The sequence below is a fragment of the Gekko japonicus genome, unplaced genomic scaffold (assembly GCF_001447785.1).
Source record: "Gekko japonicus isolate JY-2015 unplaced genomic scaffold, Gekko_japonicus_V1.1 scaffold1482, whole genome shotgun sequence".
In the NCBI taxonomy this organism is placed as follows: Eukaryota; Metazoa; Chordata; class Lepidosauria; order Squamata; family Gekkonidae; genus Gekko; species Gekko japonicus.
In genome coordinates, this window is record NW_015169822.1 from 16,234 (window position 1) to 35,254 (window position 19,021).

The following is a 19,021-nucleotide window of genomic DNA, read 5'->3' on the forward strand; positions in this document are numbered from 1 at the left end:
TTGAGAAGGCCCAGAGTACCCTCCCAAGACCTTCAAACCTCCCTTTTGGCCGAATAATAGGCATGAGGACCAGGCAGAGTAAAACAAGGAAAAGGTTTATTTTATAGGAGCTCAAACAACAAGGTGCAGAATAATAACAGTAAGTGAGTGAAAAGAAATCTAATGCCCTAACGCGTCTAAATATACTTTCCCTAGCTCACTATCTCACGTGGCTTTACACTACTCACCCTGTCCTCAGGATGAGGGTCTCTCCCCTGCAGCAGCCTTTCATCCAGCTCTGCCCTCTGGAAGAAAGCTCTTCCTGCTGCTCCAGAACTTTTATTCCAAGCCCTCTTCTTTTCCTATTGGTCAATTTTGGCTCTAAAATTTCCCAGAGGTTTCTGGGAGTTGTAGGCCCAGCCTCACCTACTGCTAGCCAGGCTCTCTGGGCCTAGTAGGCCTCTGGTAGCACAGCCCAGATCATGACACCTGCCTTCAGCTCTTATTTCCCACCTCCATAAGGTTTTTACCATAAAGTTTCCAGCAATTCCTAGAGAGGGGTGTGATGTCACTTGAGTTTTCCCCAGAAGTGACATCATGATTTCTGATAGTGCCTCTCCATGTCCCTGTGCCCCTGGACTCCTGCTTGTTGCCAGGCCATGCCAAGCAACCCTATGTAGAACAAATATCTTTGTACACAATAGCAGCTGTTTCTTTGTCTTGCTTCTTCACTAGATTCCGTGCCACAGTGTATCCCTGCCCTGAGTCTGCTGCAGAACGGCGAGAAATGGCCGATGGGGTGAATACAAGGATTGAGGATCTAAACACAGTAGGTGGCTTTGGCCTTGATCCTTAGGGTTCTATTTACCCGCTTATGATGGGAGACTTCCAGTCAACTGTAGTCGTGGCCTACCAAAATTCAGCTGATTGGATGGCAGAAACTGGGGTGAAAGGAGGGCGCATGATTGTCATAGGGAGCAAAAATAAAAATAAGGCCTTGTAGACTTTCAGGAAGTTGCGGGCATAGAGTTCCTGGCAATTCATAGAACTACCCAGAAGTGATAAGGGTAGCTCTAGCAATAGCCAGAAACACTATGGTAGACTGGTGTCACTAACCGTATATTGTAGAAGGGAGACTGTGGCTTGCAAAGGTCAGCTAGTTAATTTAGAGTAGAAGTAGGATCTGAAGTAGAGACATCCTGGATTATGCTGATGAGCTCTTAGGTGAAAGTTGATAGAATATCTGAAGAAAGACAGAAAGTGAAGATGATGTCAAGTCATTAAAAATAATTAATGCAGAAAAAGATTATTGTCAAAGTGTTTAGTGATCACCTCTGAGCAAATACTTAGATGGACTCAAGCAATCCAGTGATTATGTGGGCCAGCCAATCAGAAGCGTGTACATTTTCCATGTGCCAGAATTAAAATTTGGGCATTTTCTGAAGATAACTTGACTGCGAGCAGTATTTGATATCACTAATATCGGTTAATTTGTTTAGCAATCTAGTAATATACAACATAAACCATGAAGTTTTAAAATGATGCTGGTATCAGGTTGTACCTGGACTTTCTGGAAGTAAGAAGCGGTGTCTCCCTTTTGCCAAAACAGAGGCCAGCAATGGTTCCTATATCCTTCTGACGCCAAGCAAGATTCAAAGATCCCTCGTAGGCTTTTTTGGGGGTGGGTCCTAATAAAAGGTACTACATGGATTACATTCTTGATTCTGATTTCTGCAGATGGGAGAGGTTCTTTCTTTTGGTGCACAGTGAAGGAAATACAAAGAGCCTTGTGCTATTGGCAGGAATAGAAACTTCAGGCAATTTTAAAGAGATCCCAGTGGCTGTGGTTTAGGAATGAGGGATCCAAAGTTGAATGACCCCAATGATAGGGAACATGTGCATTACAACCTGGAGGCATAACTCTCTAATAAGTATTGAACCTATGTTTTTCATGAAAAGTATGACCTAAGGCCGATGCTTTCCTCCCAGGTGATCACCCAAACAGAGTCCCTCCGTCGGGAGCTGTTGCAGCAAGCGTTTACAAACTTGTGGACCTGGGAAATCAAGGTGAAGAAAATGAAGGCCATCTACCACATCCTCAACTCGTGTAACATTGATGTCACCCAGCAGTGTGTTATTGCTGAGATCTGGTTCCCCGTGGCAGACACGGGTCGGATAAAGAAGGCCCTGAATCAAGGAATGGTAAGAGGCTGCATCTGGAACTCCTTATTTTTTCGTGATTGTTTTTTGCTTTGGATGAATAGTCACCAAACCCAAATTTCCAGATTTCATGTAAGTTAACGACAGCATAAATTGGGTCTGAATACATTGGGATTCGATTGTGTCAGCTCCATGCAAACAGGATGCCCATTTGTGGATGTCCAGTAGACTCAGAAGTGGACCGATTAGGCAGGATGGAGTGGGCTCAATCTTACGGTTTCCTGTCACGTGCGGCCGTGTCTGAACCAGACCCTTTTGCAGTTATTCCTACACAGTAGAAAGTCTTTATGACGAAAAAAAGAAAACAAAGGAAACAGCTGCTGTCAACTCGATGATATGTAATTGTGGGAGCTTCATAAAAGAAACCCATGATCCTCGGAATGTGCCAGGCATCAAACAAATAATCTGTAGACTGCTAACAGCAGCTGTTTTCATTTCAATTTTCTTTGCCATTACCATTTTACAGCTGTTTGACCTATGCTTCGCTATATATAGAAAATGTTATATTGCAACCAGTCCGTCATATCAGCTGCTGCTTTTGATATATAAGCAGGCATGCTGAGAATTCTTCAGCAAACCTCTTTGCCAGGTGATCATACCTTGCTTGAATTCCTTTGGTTATATGATGAACTCCTGATCCGATCCTCTCCACGTTCCCTGGTGAAGTTAGATCCAAGCAATTTAGCACCTGTGAAGGACCTGCATGGTCACTGCAGCCTCCAGCTGCTTTTGTCCAGTCCAAGTACTAGATTATCTCATTTACACGAAGAGAAGCTATATCACCCAGAGTCATGGTCATTACCCCCAATCATTACACCAGCTGACTTGGATGCAGCATAGACTTGCTTCCCCTGTTTTGTATCTGAATAACGAGATGCATAATTTAAATGAATGGCATCAGATAGAATGCATTGCCTGCTTTTTTATTTATTTATTTATTAAATTTATATCCCGCCCTCCCCCGTAGGGCTCAGGGCAGCTTACATAGCAAGAAATCTTGCAATAATAAAAACATCAAGTACAATTTAGTAGCATTTAAAACATATTATACAATTTAAAACCGTCTCGGTACAATAGAGTGCTCAAAATCCTCAGCTCTCAAACCTCAGAGAGATGACCACATCCAAACAACCCCGGTAGGCATTTCGTGTCCTCAATATCAGATGTTGAATTCAGATGTTTCTTTCAGATGTTTCTTTCTTCCTTCCTAGGGCCTTCCCCCCCCCATGATGGTAGTATAACGGGGGGGCGGCGGCGGCCCCTAATCAAAAGCCTGGTGGAAGAGCTCCGTCTTACAGGCCCTGCGGAACTGCATCAGGTCCCGCAGGGCCCGGATCTCCTCCGGGAGCTCATTCCACCAGGTGGGGGCCGCCACCGAAAAAGCCCTAGCCCTCGTGGTGGCCAATTTTGCATCTTTGGAGCCCGGCACAGTTAGTAAATTTTGGGCCCCGGACCGTAGTGCTCTTGGGGGAACATATGGGGAAAGGCGGTCCCTGCACCTCTGCAGTCCATGGCTTCTATTCAAGATGAAGCAGTTGCAACTGATTCATAAGATTAATTAGTTTTCATGGGCACAAATCAAAGGCACACTGGGCTACCTAAATAGTAAGTTTCAACTCAAAAACATCTAACTAAAGTACCATGTGATTTTTAAAATTGGAGGAGGCTTCAGCAGGCGAGCTGTAGTGGGAAGAGCACTACTATGAGAAAACTGTCTAATCATGCAAAAAAGCATTGTAAGCATACAAATGAAAATGTCTAAATTCATTCAGATGCAACTGAGCAGGTCACTGAATGATCAACACCCTGCTGACAACTGAACAGCAGGGCATGAGCCAAACCAGCACACTTCTGTGCCCAGGCACTTAGAGAACTATCTCTAAATGCAAGGATCAAGTCTGAGACTTGAACCTGGTCATTCAGGGGAATATGGAACCTGTTTGGATTGCAAATCTGATCTAATCAGATTTCACAATAATCTCTACTTGAAATCTGATACATTAGAGACCTCCCTTATGTACAATAAACATGAGTGTATTGTGATTACAATTGAAAGTTATGTTTTGCTATTTTTGATGTGTCAGAACCCACTTTGAATCGTTGAAGCAGAGTCCATTGATAAATAAAAAAATGAAAGATATCAATACTTTGAATGATTTGCAGTGCAATTCTAAACTGAGTAATATCCTTCTAAGTGCTTTGATTTCAAAAGACTTAGTAAGTCTTCTTACAATTGCACTATTAGCACCTTATGACAAAGTTAGAACATATCTTCAGTACAAACTTATTCCAATTTAAGAAAGGAATCCTGGGAGTTATAGTTCAGTGAGTACATTTGAGTTGCCTTTCATAAAACTCTAATATTTCCAGGATACTTTGTTAGATTCTATGGTGATTGAACAGGTGCCAGACCAGTTTTTAGACTGTGATGTAAGTACAACCCTAGTTATTAGCATCTGATTACAGGAACGTAGTGGCTCTACAATCAACCCTATTCTGACAGCTGTCCAGACCAAGATGGCGCCTCCTACTTTTAACAGAACCAATAAATTCACTGCAGGTTTCCAGACAATTGTGGATGCCTATGGTGTGGGAACTTACAGAGAGATCAATCCTGGTAAATGGAGCATTTTATTTTTGCTGTTCCCTATTTTGAAGATTTGGGTTGATGGGACCTTTCTTCTTGTTGATTGTTGTTGCTTCAGGTGGGGCGCTTGTCTGAAGTATGCATCAGGATTTGGGCATTGGTAAATCAAGAAAAGTAGGCAGTGTGGATTCATAATTGTTTTTATTCCAGGAAGGTGTATTTAATTTTTATCCCACCCTTCCTTCAAGAAGCTTAGGGAGAACATACATGATATCCCCTCCTCTATTTTGTTTATTCTTACATCAGCCTTGTAAGGACAGTTACAGGGAGAGAGAGGGATTTGCCTAAAGTTACCAGATGAGCTTCACGGCAAAAGGAGGATTTGAACCTGATTCTCCCCATTCTAGTACAACATTTAACCCTTGTAGCCATGCCCATTGCAGCAAAAACAACAGATCCTGCGGCATCATACAAAATAAGAACTATACTATGGTGTAAATTTTTGTGGGCTGGAACCCACTTTGATAAATGCATAAAATACTGCTGTTAATGTGGTCTGCAAGGGTTAACCACAAGTTAATGTGGTCTGCAAAACATGCCCCAACTCACTTGGAAAATGGCCCCCTACCTTGACTCATCCAATCTGGCCACCAGATCCATGCCACAGTAAGATCAAGACTACTGTAATGAACTCTACATAGGCCTCCCCTTGAAATCAACTCAGAGATTCCAGTTCCTACAGAATGCCGCAGCTCAGTTGTTATTGGGAGCTAGGCAAACAATGCATATTACATCCATTGTGCAATCACTCCATTGGCTGCCCATTTGTTACTGAACTCAATTCATGGTATTGGCTATCACAAAGTACTTCACGGTCTTGGTCCCCTTGTATCTGCGAGACCTCCCGCTGTGACAACTTTGCTCATCTGGGCTGGGCCTTCTGCAGGTGCCCCCCTGCAGATGGGCGAGATCAACCCCTGCCTGTACACGCCTTCTTTGTAGCTGCCCCCATTCTATGGAATGGCCTGCCTGAGGAGGGCAGAAAGGCTCCCAGGCTCCTGGAATTTTGCCAACTACGTAAAACAGAATTGTTCAGGAGGGCATTTTTGTAAAGGAAATAGGGCTGCATCACAACAGATTGGCCCAGGAAAATGCACTGTGTTTCTACTGATGCAATACTGTGTTCTGAATGTTGAAACATCATTATTAATACTTACGTTTTGTTCAGATGACAGCTCCATTTCAAATTTCTACAGTTCCTAGTCCTATTGTATTGTACATTAAATTGACAGCTCTATTTCAAATTTCTACTGTTCCTAGTCCTATTGTATTGTACATTAAATGTATCATTCTATTAAATGCATTCATTTATATTGTGTAATCCACTTTGAGTCTCAGTAAGAAAGGTGAACTATAATAAATGAACAGTCAATAAATGGTTACTTTTTGTGCTGTATTCTCTCCTTGAAGGGAAATCATTGCTCGGTACAATCACTGTTGCTCAGTTCTCAGAAGGCAATTCTGTATCCAGAATTAATTTCTGGGGCAGAAAAACATACTTCTTGTATGGAAAAGAAGCTTGATTAAATACCTTTCCTTTACTCCTAAAGGAGCTACTGACAACTCTGTATAACAGCACCATCTACCGATTCTAGTTGAGATCACAATTTAAAGTCCTCCCAGTACTAGTTGAGATCACAATTCTAGTTGAGATCACAATTTAAAGTCCTCCCAGTACTAGCTGTGTTCCTCCAGCAGACTTCTATTTGTGGTGTCCTGTCTTAAGATTCTCTGCAGGACATCGTTTAGGCCACAGACTTTTCCTGTGGTTGAGCTAGTCTTCTGGAGTGGCTTACCAAAGTGGATAAGGAGGGCTCCTTTACTTCTTGCATGTGCAAAGGCCTGTTAAATGGGGTTCTTTCTGAGGGCACTGGGTAAAGGTCAAATTGTTTTGGTAGATATTCCTGCAGTTTTAATCTGTCTGTTTTTATCTGTGTGCTGTTTTCTGCTGTGAGGCGGTTGTTACGTTGTGTTTGTGTCCTTGCAACTTCTTGTTGCGTTGTTAGCTGCCTTGAGTCGAAGGAGATAAGGCTTGATATAAACACTTTCAATCAATCAATCAATCAATCAATCAATCAAGACAACATGACTTATAGCAAGGAATGCTGATATTGTTACAAGCTGGGCTTGAACTTCAGGAGGGTTTTGGCTCATCTCATAGTGGCCCACTGTTTTCTGAACTAGGCAAGTCTGTTTCTGACCCACCCACAAATTCTGAATATTGGCATGATCACAACATATTGTAATAGAAGCCCAGCATGTCCAAGTCTGCTGTATCCAACCTGGATTTTGGCTTTTATGCTGACAGTTATAATTATGCTTTAACAACTGACTTCCTTTTTAGGCAGAAATTTTAAATGTTTTTCCCCTTTCCACAGCTCCCTACACTGTAATCACCTTCCCATTTCTGTTTGCGGTGATGTTTGGTGATTGCGGTCACGGTGCTGTTATGCTTGGTTTTGCTCTCTGGATGGTCATGAATGAAAAATCTCTTCTAGCCCAGAAAAACGATAGTGAGGTGAGTGTCCTGAGTGAAATTATATCCATATTTGCAACAAATGTCAAGCATTGTTCTAGGTCTGGTGAACTAATTCCTTTCAAGACTGGTAATACGGGGCAGAGCAGGGATAGGAAGAAACACAAAGAACAGCCTTTTTGGACATTTGCATGCTTCATGGACTATTCTAATTATTCCTCGGATGTGCTGATTGTCATTCTGTGCAGATCTGGAATACCTTTTTTGGCGGCCGCTACCTAATCTTGCTCATGAGCATCTTCTCCATCTACACGGGCTTCATCTACAATGACTGCTTCTCCAAGTCATTCAACATATTTGGGTCTTCCTGGCATGTCACCCCCATGTTCAATAGTACATGGACGTAAGTGGTAAACCAGTTGTTTGTGAGACAAGATACTCAAAATATGTGGTTACTTCATAAAATAGCAGTTGTGTGTCCTTATGCTCCCCCCCATAACATTTCGTGGAATTTTATGCTTGTCATGACATCAAAACATTCCACATTTCCCTTCCCTTGTTTTCAGAGTTTTATTATTTCTGGATGTTGAGTGCTTTTTTGGAAACTGGCAAAAACTGGAATAGTAGTACTTAGTGGAAATCACTTTGTGTGTATGCTGTATACAACTGCTTAGTGTGAGTAATGCAAATTTGCATTGGTCTGCACTACCAACGATCACAATAGGACACGAGATGGTAACACTAATATATTTACACACAGAGGACAGAATTAACAGACTGATTCTAGAACTAATACTAAAGGGAATAGAAGCTTGTCGACACATACTATAACAAACCAATCAGGAACACCACAGAAAGGCTAATATCAAAGCGTCAACTCAAAGAGAACAATATTGGCACAGGAAAAGAAGGAACTTGAAAGGGTTGGTTACAGAGAATCCAAAAGGCCCTGCTTAAGTTCCTCATCCATCACTGTGACTGGCAGAACTGCTGTGGAAAGAGATTTATTGGCACCATTGTATTCTGAAGCCGTATCTGTATTACTATGCAGGAGGGGAATCTTCTGTGTCGGCAACACATCTCCTGATTCTTCCTTTCCCAGGGCCAGCTCACTCACTAGGCATTCGGCTAGAGCACGCTGGCCCTTAGGGGTGCCAAACTGCACCCGCCTCTCGCCAAAAGCCCCCCCCCAAGCCCCGCATCTCCCTGACCGGGTGACCGCCACTGAAGGTAGTCTTGCAGCGGCAGGCCCTAGCCGGGAACCTATGCCCCCGGAGCAGCACATTGGCTGGGAGCTTCTTCTTCTTTTTTAAACATTTTCTTTATTTATGTTTGACAAACTAACAAAGAGAGAGAGAAAAAGAAAACAAAAAACAAAACAAACAAACAAACACAGAAAATTCCATCTTGATATATAACATCAGGTTGCAGATAGGTTCCATCTTTTCACACAATATATACATTCCACTATCATATCTTATTTGCCAAAACATTTAATTGCTTTCATATATTTATATATATCTTTCATATCCATTTCAAACACAATCAACTGAATTCCGCTACTTTAAGCTAATTTCTTTCCTTTAACCATCTATAAAAATTTAACCAGTATCAAAATTTTCATAACCTTTTTCTTTTAAAATAAAAGTTAATTTCTCCATCTCCGCCACGTCTAATATCTTAGGGATCACTTCTTCTCTAGAAGGAGTTTCCTCATTTTTCCACTTACTAGCATACGAAATTCTGGCTGCTGTGATAATCTGCATCACTAGATATGTTTCATTTTTCTTGAAAGTATCCGGAATAAAATTTAACAAAAGACATTCTGGTGTTAGTGGTATTTTCTTATTCAATATCTCATCAATAATCTCCATTAGCATCTTCCAATATTTTTTAGCTTTACTACATAACCACCATAAGTGGAAATATGTTCCATCGCTTTATTTACATTTCCAACAATTCTTTCCAATTTTCTTATCATATTTATTTAATCTTACCGGGGAAATGTGCCATCTGTAGAACATTTTAATAATGTCTTTAAAAGCACTTGATCTGACCAATTTTACATTTTTCTCCCAGACCTTTTCCCATTGTTCAAAAGTCAAGTTACTTCCTATGTCTCTAGCCCACGCAATCATTGGGGGTTTTACCCATTCGTCTTGCATCTTCCATTCAAGCCAAAAATTATAGGCCTTTTTTATAAATTTCTCTTCAGTACCTGACCATATTTTATCTAATTCAGTCTGATTTTCATAAAACCCTGTTTTTTTGTCAGTTGACCATCTTGAATAGTAATTGTCTTTTTTCCCACCAAGTCATATTTATATCTTCATTGTTTAAAATGTCTTCTACTCTCATATTCCCGCTTACATCTAAAAAACCTTGATATTTCCATTTTTTATATTTAGTATATAAGGAGGGTTTTACAAACGCTTCAATAGGTGAAATCTATCATGGCTTTCTTTTTTTGCCATCAAGTCACAGTTGACTTGTGGTGACCCCAGAGGCAAGGGACATTCAGAGTTGGTTTGGCATTGCCTGCCTCTGCATAGCAACCCTGGACTTCCTTGGTGGTCTACCCATCCACATGCTGCCCAGGTCTGCCCCTGCTTCGCTTCCAGGATCTGATGAGATCAGGATAGCCTGTGCAGGTCAGGGAAAGCATTTAAAAAACGTTCATATATGAGCAGATCCCTAAAGAAAGGGGTGGTTGTAGAACTGGGGACCACAGAAACCAAAGGAACATAGGGTTAGTTTAGACCTCACACCGAACAATTTTGCTGTTGGTGGCTTTTACTTCAACATTGTGTACAATGTCTACTACATGAGGGCCAAGAACCAGGCAGCCAGGTGGAGGAGGCAGAGTGTGTATGTGTGTGTGTGTGTGGGGGGGGAGAGGTTAGCCTGAATGTCACATATTGATTTTATCTACTCACATGCATATCACGCCCACTTGCATCTTGTCTAAGCAGAAGTTTTAAAAAAATATTTTTTAAAAATCCTCTTGAGCACTGATGAATGTGCATCTCACATATTTGGAGTAAACCAAGCCCCTGACCGTTCTCTCTTCCTTCCTTCACAGTCCCCATATTGTGGAAACAAGCGAATCGCTGCAGCTGGACCCAAATATCTCGGGAGTGTTCTCTGGAAATCCCTATCCTTTTGGAATTGATCCGGTAATCAAATACAGATCTTCCTGTTTCAGGCATCTGGCAGGGGATTATCATCAGGAGGAATAAAGCATGGATCCTCTTAAATTCACTTACTGAGCAGTGAGAAAGAAATGGGGATTTGTGCCTAAGATCAAGGCAGCGGTGAGAGCAACCGAGCATTTTTAGGGAAGATATTAGCAAAGCAGAGGCAGTTGTTCAGAAGGCAGAAAGTAGGTCCCAGTCAAAAGCTGTCATCTTTTTCTTTTGTGAGGGCTTCTGCATCTTTTACTGAGCAGGAATTCTACAGGTAAAGGCTTTCCCATAGGCCTATGCTAGGAAGATCTGTCCTTGCTGAATGTCTGCCTGCCCCATAACTGATAAAAACATGGCACTGTGTGAAATGTCAGAGATCGAGCACATGTTCAGTTCAGTTTAGTTTATTTCTACAGTCCTTAGACCAGTCATACAAAAAGAAGTACATCTTTACAGTATTCCAAGATTTTAAAATACATCAGTAAAACATTAAAAGCAGATTAAAATTTAATCTAATATCTTACTGTCATAACTACCTAACTACCTAATTACTATAGAATTTCCGTAATCAGAGTATCACCATACAGAAACTGGCTACTTGGTGGGTAATCTTGGGTTTTCTATCAGATAGAAGAAACTCGAGTCTAGCTTTTTGGAAAGGCCCAGAATTTCTTCAGTCAACAGAGTGATGATTTTATTATGCGCCACGTTACAATACGGGCATCTAAAAAACATGTGCTCTGTAGTCTCAACAACCTCCCTTAACGGGCAGGTACAAAGCCTTTCTGTGAAATGAATATTCTTGTATTTTCCTTCAAGTACAGCAGAAGGGAAGGCAGAGCACCTAACCAGAGTGAAGGCTCTTCTAAACCCTTTTACTTCAAGAGATGTTAAATAGTTTGCTGGTTCCACAGTCTTTTTTTATGTTTGCCCTCATCATAATGTTCCGTAAGATGGAAAGACCAGTTTGGCGTTCTATATCCTCGATTCTCTGCTTGACTAATATTTTTGTTTGGTCTGTTCCAAAGGATAAGAGCTCCTTGGGGGAAAGGCCTATTTTCAGCAGGTAACTCTGAACAGACTTAAACCAATTTGATTGGAAACTGCCACAGAGTATCAGAGGGAGTAAACCTTGTGGATTGAGACACCCCTTTAGCCAAGTATATATTGATAGAATACAGACCCAGGCTTCAACTTTTAAACAGCCCGTCTTCAGTCTTACCCTGGCATTTGACACACATCTAGGGACCTGTAAGTTGGTTCTTAAGAACTTAGACTGAACTCTTTCTAGAGGTGCAAAATAGGAGTTGGGTGGCCCCATGAATGAGCCATATAACAGTTAGGCTAACATCTTGGCTTTATATGGTTAAAGGGCTGCGGGAACATATGACCCCACCCCCTTGAGAATGGTGAAAATTTGCAATACCATTTGCAGATCTTTCTCTTTGGTTTGCAGCATATTTACTATGTTGAAGCCTAGAACCCATGGCCTGCAGGACTACCCCAAGATATTTAAAGTTATTAACTTGCTCAATGCGATGGCCATTAACCGACCAGGACCAAATCTTCGGTCTGCACCCAAAAGCAACCATCTTGGTTTTCTGGTAGTTGATTGTAAGAGACTGAGTTTCACAGTATGAGTAGAGCTGATTGAGCACATGGCAACTGTTCTTTGGGCCAAAGTTTTTAGTGAGTTGTAGTCTAAAATAACAAAGCAACGTGATCAGAGTCCCCAGACTTAACAGCAAGACAAATGTGATGCTGGGGATATGTGATAGCCCCCTAATGGCTCCATTTCCATGGTGGCTTAGATGAGGTTACCTCTCCTGACTGATGGGAAGAGGAAAAGGCATGTCTATGTGTGCAAAAAGAAGAACAAGCAACTGCTATTTAAAATGAAGTCAGTCAGACCTTGTTGATCAATGAAAAACCTTTGATGTCTAAAAAGAAATGTGCTGATTTCCTTTAGAAAGAAAAAGAGAATAGCATGTAAGTGGAGAAGGGGGGGGGGGACTCAGTAGGCAATAATACCCACTGGCACCTAGACCAGAGGAGAGAGGAAGAGTCTTTTTAAGTTCTACTGATTTCCAAAGGAGAGACTAATAAGCTTTTGTCTTCTAGTTTGCCATAGGGAGGGATATGAAAACAATACAGGATTGATGTCAGTCCACTCAAAACTGGGAGAAATGTTTTAAATACGTCAAATAAAGTAACAATTCTCAATTGATTAAAAATCCAGATGTCTTAAACAAGATGGCTAAAAAAATATGTCAATAAAACAAATATACTACCATAAACAGATTTTTCCAAATTCAGATTTTGGGGAACAGAATTCAGGGAAGGATGAAGTAGGACTCCTTGAACACTACAGAACCCAAAATTTACAGGTTCACATATCTCTAGCTCTTATGCATGAGAAACACGTCGACCCAGCTCCCATTGTTTTCAGTCTATTGAGCCCAAATAGTAAGACTGCCAGTGCCAATTGAATAAACAGTTTTCAGTTGATAGACAAATTTCCCTTTGAAGTATTAATTACTGGGTAAAATTTGAATAAATATACACATCACCAAGCCCTCAGCACAGGTGCATTTTCGAAGGACATTGAAAGAAGTCTTGTGATCACTTCCAACTTTTTGGCTGAATCATTGCTACTGGTGTAGCTGACCATTAGATGGCAGCATTGGTTGCAGACAGGCCTTTTTGCTTACTCTAGTCTCAGATGTGGAAGAGTAGACTTTGGATTGCCCTGAACAGGGTTATGGTCTTGCACCCTCACCTTGATTTACTTAAGGAATTTCAATTCTGTGTCATCTTTCAACCAAACTGGTTGCTAAATGGGCTTTCAAGACACATTAAAAACTGTTGAAACATTCATAGAGGATCATAGTATCTTAAGGCTACCCAGACCAGCCAACCAAAGGCAGGAGAGCTGACCATGTTCCCACAAAAACTTGAAATTGCCTTATACTGAATCCAACCACTGTTCTATTAAGGGCTGCATCTACACATTGCTGGGTATTGCATTATTGTTGGAATACAGCAATCATTTACCTTCTGAATTGTCTTATCCATACAATAAAATTCAGTTGTGAATGATTGTTATAGCAATATAACAGCCAGCCATTAAGAATGCAGCTTAGGTCAGTATTGTTTATTCTGATTGGCAGTGGCCCACCAATGTCAAATGTGGAAATCTTTCACATCATCAGACCCTTTAACTGGAGATACCAGGACTGATGAGACCTCTGCATGCAAAGCAGATACTCTGCCACTTAGCCATGGTCCCCACCCCAATGGATCAAACCGCTACACAGTCTAATCAAGAGTGGCAGAAGGCAAGGGTGGGCATACTGCTTCAAATGTATCTATACCAACCCTTGTTCATGAGCTCACTCACTTGAGCATGTGCTATATGGGCATTGTACTTTTGTTGTGATTGTCATTGGATGGAGCCAAGACACTCTTCTTGGAATGGGGTAGCTGCTGAGCTGTGAATATGGCTGCTCAAAGGCTACTGAAATCATATAATGCACTGTTCAGTGTAGCATCATGGGCCATACTAGGGCAGGCTGAGGGGCATAATCAACAAAGAACTACCAAGTGATAGATGCTACCAATGGGGAATATAGCAGACAGGAATGATACCTAGCACAGTCTAGGGCCCCTGGGCAACCTTATTTATGAGTGGCAGGTTTTAATGTTATCTCACACTTCCTTAAAAAGATCCTCTATAGTGCAGTCATACTGAGGTTTTGGAGGTATCCAGATACAGGGCTTTTCTGCATTCTCATTTTTTTCTCACTTGTATGGTCATGTTGCTTTGGGTTTTGGGTTTTTCCCCTGTTCCACAAGTGTTTTGCTCCCTGCAGAGAGATATGAAGGACATAACGCAATGTAATATTGAATCAACCACTAGAGGGAGCAAAACATGTGCAGAACAGGGAAAAACCCTGAAGCAACACTTACAGACAAGCGTGGAAAATGAAAATGTGGAGAAGCACTTAATTTACACTCGACTGATGAATTAGATAAGCAATTACCTGAAAAGGGGTTTACTTCTTGAGAAACAGCCTAGCTTTTTATTATTCTGAAGAAATATGGATAGGTAAAATAAAGTGCCATGAGTAGTGACCCCATGGAAGACAAAAAAACAATAATAATATCAGTGCTATTAAAATAAATATTTCAAAAATTCACACTCAGTAACTTTTGTTACTGTAAATTCAGTTCAGCATTCAGCAAAATCAAGTGGAGAAGATTTTTCCACTTCAGGGTGCATATGGCAATGCTTCAGCGTGTCCCCCCCACCAAGTCCTTCCTTGAACACAGAAAACTAGGCTGAACCCTCCTTCCTGAAACCTTGTTTTTCTATGTGTAGGGAGGGGTTATTCTTCCCCTGTGGACCAGTCAGATATTCATCCTAAAAACCAGCTGTCATGGAACACACCAGACAAATTATTGTTGTTTCATTCTGCTGAATATAGGAAACAACCCTTAATCAACTAGCGATTAGTCAAGCAGGAAAAGCTATACTGTTATATTCAAAATCCCTCAAGTACCAGTTCTCCCTGAGCAATGCTCCATGCTGATTGTGATGTTCTTCTCCAGCCCTTATATGTTTGCCCAACCCAGTGATGGGCGGAATCTTAAATCAGTTTGCTTGTCTGGTGCCTTATTTTCTTTATTTGTTAAAATGCTGATGTTTTCCTTTGATATTCTTGGATGAAACAGTGGCTTCCCATCCACAGAAGCCTCAGTTCGTTGTTGTAGTCCTACTGAAGAATTTTACAATTAGCTTGGATAAAATGGATGGCAATTTTGTGAAACTGAGTGGGATTATGCTTTCTCTGTTTATGATCAGATAACCTTAAAAAGCCCTATGCTCTTAAAGTCCCTTAATTTCTCAGTTCTTCTTATTATTTGTTTTCCAAGATCTGGAACATTGCTAAGAACAAGCTAACATTCTTGAATTCCTACAAAATGAAGATGTCTGTTGTCATGGGGATTACGCACATGGTCTTTGGCGTTGTACTCAGCCTCTTCAACCACATGTAAGGCTTGCTCCCTCACGACTGAAAATGTTGCTGATGATATCCTGCTGTGAGTCATTTTGTAAGCCTACAGGGAGTCTTGAACTGGTTCCTGTTTTACCTTGAAATGTCACAGACCACCTTCCTGTCTCCGCTCAGTGTGCCTTATTTGTGATTCTAGCCATTTCATTTTATTTGCCTCTAACCGACTCTTCAGGGTCCTGAACTCCCAGCTGTAGCCTGGGGGTTCCTATGGGGTGTCATGGTTACCAGCCCTGTGTGGGCCCCACTCCTTGATCCACCACTTGTCTTTGTGAAACCAATGCATTTGGAACCAAGTAGCTTTTCCAGATTGCTGTGGCTGTTCCCATTATGCACCTCTCTTTCCCATCCCTGTACAACTCTCCCTTCCTGTTAATAGACTATTTCAGCTCACACATTCTACTCCTAGCCTCGCCCCTACCCCTTCCTGCTACACTTCCGGAAACTGGAAACCTTTCCCTATCCTGCCTGCCCTGCTAACTGCTCTTCTCTCCACTCCCACCATAGCTGTTGAGACTCTCTATTTGAGACAGACCTTGACTTGCTTTCTTGCCTTCAGATTCTGTATCTTTTTTTATCCACAACATAAAAATATATAATGGTTCTGTGGGAATTAGTTCTGTCATTTCTTCTGTGTTCCATAATATCATCTCTCTAAAATTTTAATTTAATCACAGCTCAAAAACTAACAACATTCCTAGATTTTTTTTAAAAAATTGAATTTTCATAGAGCAAATTCCATTAAGAATACATTCGGAACATTAACACATGAACTAACAATTATGCTACAATTTAAGTGATCTAAAATATAAACATAACAATTGGAATCAGATTGAGCATGGAAGAAATTATATAAGAACATAACCTGTCAGCCAGAACATTAATGCAATATAACATATTGTTGTTGCATCTCAGGAATATATGACCCACACCTCTGTCAACCGTCATTACCGAGACTATATATTTCAACCAGAAGGAGATTAAATACTGTCTGTACTGAACTTTTACAAAGTTGTGCAAGTGACAGTCTATTCACATGATAATTATATTTACATAGTATTTTAAGTGTTCAAAGTGCTTCACATACTTTCAGTAGACTTTATAATGCTCCTATAAGGTAGGCAACCAAAAAAGAAGGGGAGCCAGTGTACAAGGATAGGAACAAAGCACAAAAACCACTGACTAAAGATAACCAATATATGAAACAAGGGGCGGGACCCACGATACTTGCGGGGGGGAGGGACCGCCACATTTATGAGGCAGAGGAGGAAGCAGCAGGAAGAGGTAAGTTCCCCCCCATCCTGCCGGTTCCTCCCCGTCTCCTCCACCCCCTTCCACCACCCCCCACTCGATCTCCCCCCCTTGCCTCTCCCCCCCCCAAGCGGGGGCGGTGAGGTTGTGAGATTTATTAACTGCCCTATCCCAGCGTACACCGGGCTCTGAGTGATGTACAAGGCATGATGCCATAAAATATACAAAAACAAAATTCAATATATAACTTAATAAAAATTACAATACAGAATAAAAGATCCAAGATGGTGCCTACCTTATAGAAAAAAGTACAAAAACCACTGACTAGAGATAACCAATATATGAAATATGTAATAATAATTCAATAATGCAAAAATATAATTATATAACAATATTGGCCAAGGTGTAACAAAAATACAGAAATAAGAATAAATGGAAAGAAAAATAAAGTCCCAAGTATTTTACTGTGTCTCACTCCAGTAGGGTTGTAATATCAAAGTCCATAATCCTTCTTGACTGATTATACTGGCTTTGTATGTGCCTTCTACTGAAATTGAGTCCCCTTATAGCCTATTGCTTTTGAATAAGAACAACTTGAAATGTGGCAGCCAGCATCTGGACTACGCGTCATGGCTTTTTATGGCTTATGGAACTTCTGAAATGTCCACTCTATGATGAATTGCACGTCAAATTGGACTTTAATATTACAGCCCTACTGGATATTACAACCCTACCTTGGCCAATATTGTTATATAATTATATTTTTGCATTATTGAATTATTATTACATATTTCATATATTGGTTATCTCTAGTCAGTGGTTTTTGTACTTTTTTCTATAAGGTAGGCACCATCTTGGATCTTTTATTCTGTATTGTAATTTTTATTAAGTTATATATTGAATTTTGTTTTTGTATATTTTATGGCATCATGCCTTGTACATCACACAGAGCCCGGTGTACGCTGGGATAGGGCAGTTAATAAATCTCACAAATAATAATAATAATAATAATAATAATAATATTATAAATGGGAAGAGAGGCTGATGGGAAGTGGCTTGCCTAAGGCCACCTGATGAGATTATGGTGGAGGTGAGCTTTGAACTGGGGAATTTCCCAGATCCATGTTCTGTCTCTTATTCACTACATGACACCATTGTACATGACCTTGTAAGCTACTTTTTGGTGTAGTGAGTTGAACTGAATGAAAGTCTCCGCATGGTGATCCGTCCCAGTTTCACCATTGTCCAGATTTTTTGGGTGAGCCTTTGAAAAAAACTTCCTTCAGCATGTCTGATTCTGTACATTGTCAGAACCTGATTTCACTTTGCCTCACTGTATCAACACAAGCCAAAACAAATGGTGGACTCATGCAGCAATACTTTCCTTTTCCTTCCTGCTTCCACAGTGAACGCTGGCCATCCACAATAATGTTTTTTCCTTCTTCCAGTTATTTCAAGAAACCCATAAACATCGTTCTCCAGTTCATTCCAGAGATGCTCTTCATCCTCTCCCTGTTTGGTTACCTAGTTTTTATGATTATTTTCAAGTGGTGCCAGTATGATGTCAGAGATGCCCAAACTGCCCCGAGTATCCTAATCCACTTTATCAATATGTTCCTGTTTAGCTACAATGATGAGACAAACCAACCCTTATATAAGCATCAGGTATGGACTTTTCGTCTTCTGTTAAGGATCCTTTATTAACCTTAGGGAGATGTATGTCAGTCAAACCCAGACTGAATGTACCTGATGGGTGTTACAGGGGAGTGACACTCCCCAAAGGATATGTGTTTTTTATTAATGTGATTGCACAGGATGAGACTGAGATAGGAAATGTAACTTTGTTTGTGGTTATATGTCAGGCTTATTATGCAGAACCATAGGGAAAGCAAGTTTAAAAAAATTAGGGAAGGGTCACCGGTTGGTAATAATAATCCAGGACCAACAATCCAGGACCAGCTAGCTGAGAACAGTTTGATGCAATCAATTCATTTCAGTCACCTTGATGTGACCTTTCCCTGTAAAATAAATTGATTGTATCAATGGGCCTTTACTTCCTCATGTCAACATAGCCCATTGTGTGACTGTATTTATTTTACAATAGAGCGAAACAGTTTGAGAAGATTCAGGAATGTATAGGGTGGCCAGGTCTTACCTCCCCCCGGTGGAGGACTTTGGGAGGCATTCC

The 19,021-nt window shown here is 40.9% G+C and overlaps 1 protein-coding gene across 1 annotated transcript in view; it reads left to right on the top strand.

Moving 5' to 3' along the window:
- ATP6V0A4 (ATPase, H+ transporting, lysosomal V0 subunit a4) overlaps positions 1-19,021 on the top strand; it is a gene marked incomplete at its 5' end in the record, with an annotated part of 53,831 nt that overhangs the window by 15,833 nt on the left and 18,977 nt on the right. The window contains 8 exons of the mRNA XM_015417217.1: positions 715-808; positions 1,969-2,181; positions 4,666-4,816; positions 7,225-7,364; positions 7,571-7,725; positions 10,405-10,498; positions 15,443-15,561; positions 18,282-18,498. Of these exons, the coding sequence (XP_015272703.1) occupies positions 715-808; positions 1,969-2,181; positions 4,666-4,816; positions 7,225-7,364; positions 7,571-7,725; positions 10,405-10,498; positions 15,443-15,561; positions 18,282-18,498 (1,183 nt within the window). The remainder of the gene's footprint in view (positions 1-714; positions 809-1,968; positions 2,182-4,665; positions 4,817-7,224; positions 7,365-7,570; positions 7,726-10,404; positions 10,499-15,442; positions 15,562-18,281; positions 18,499-19,021) is intronic.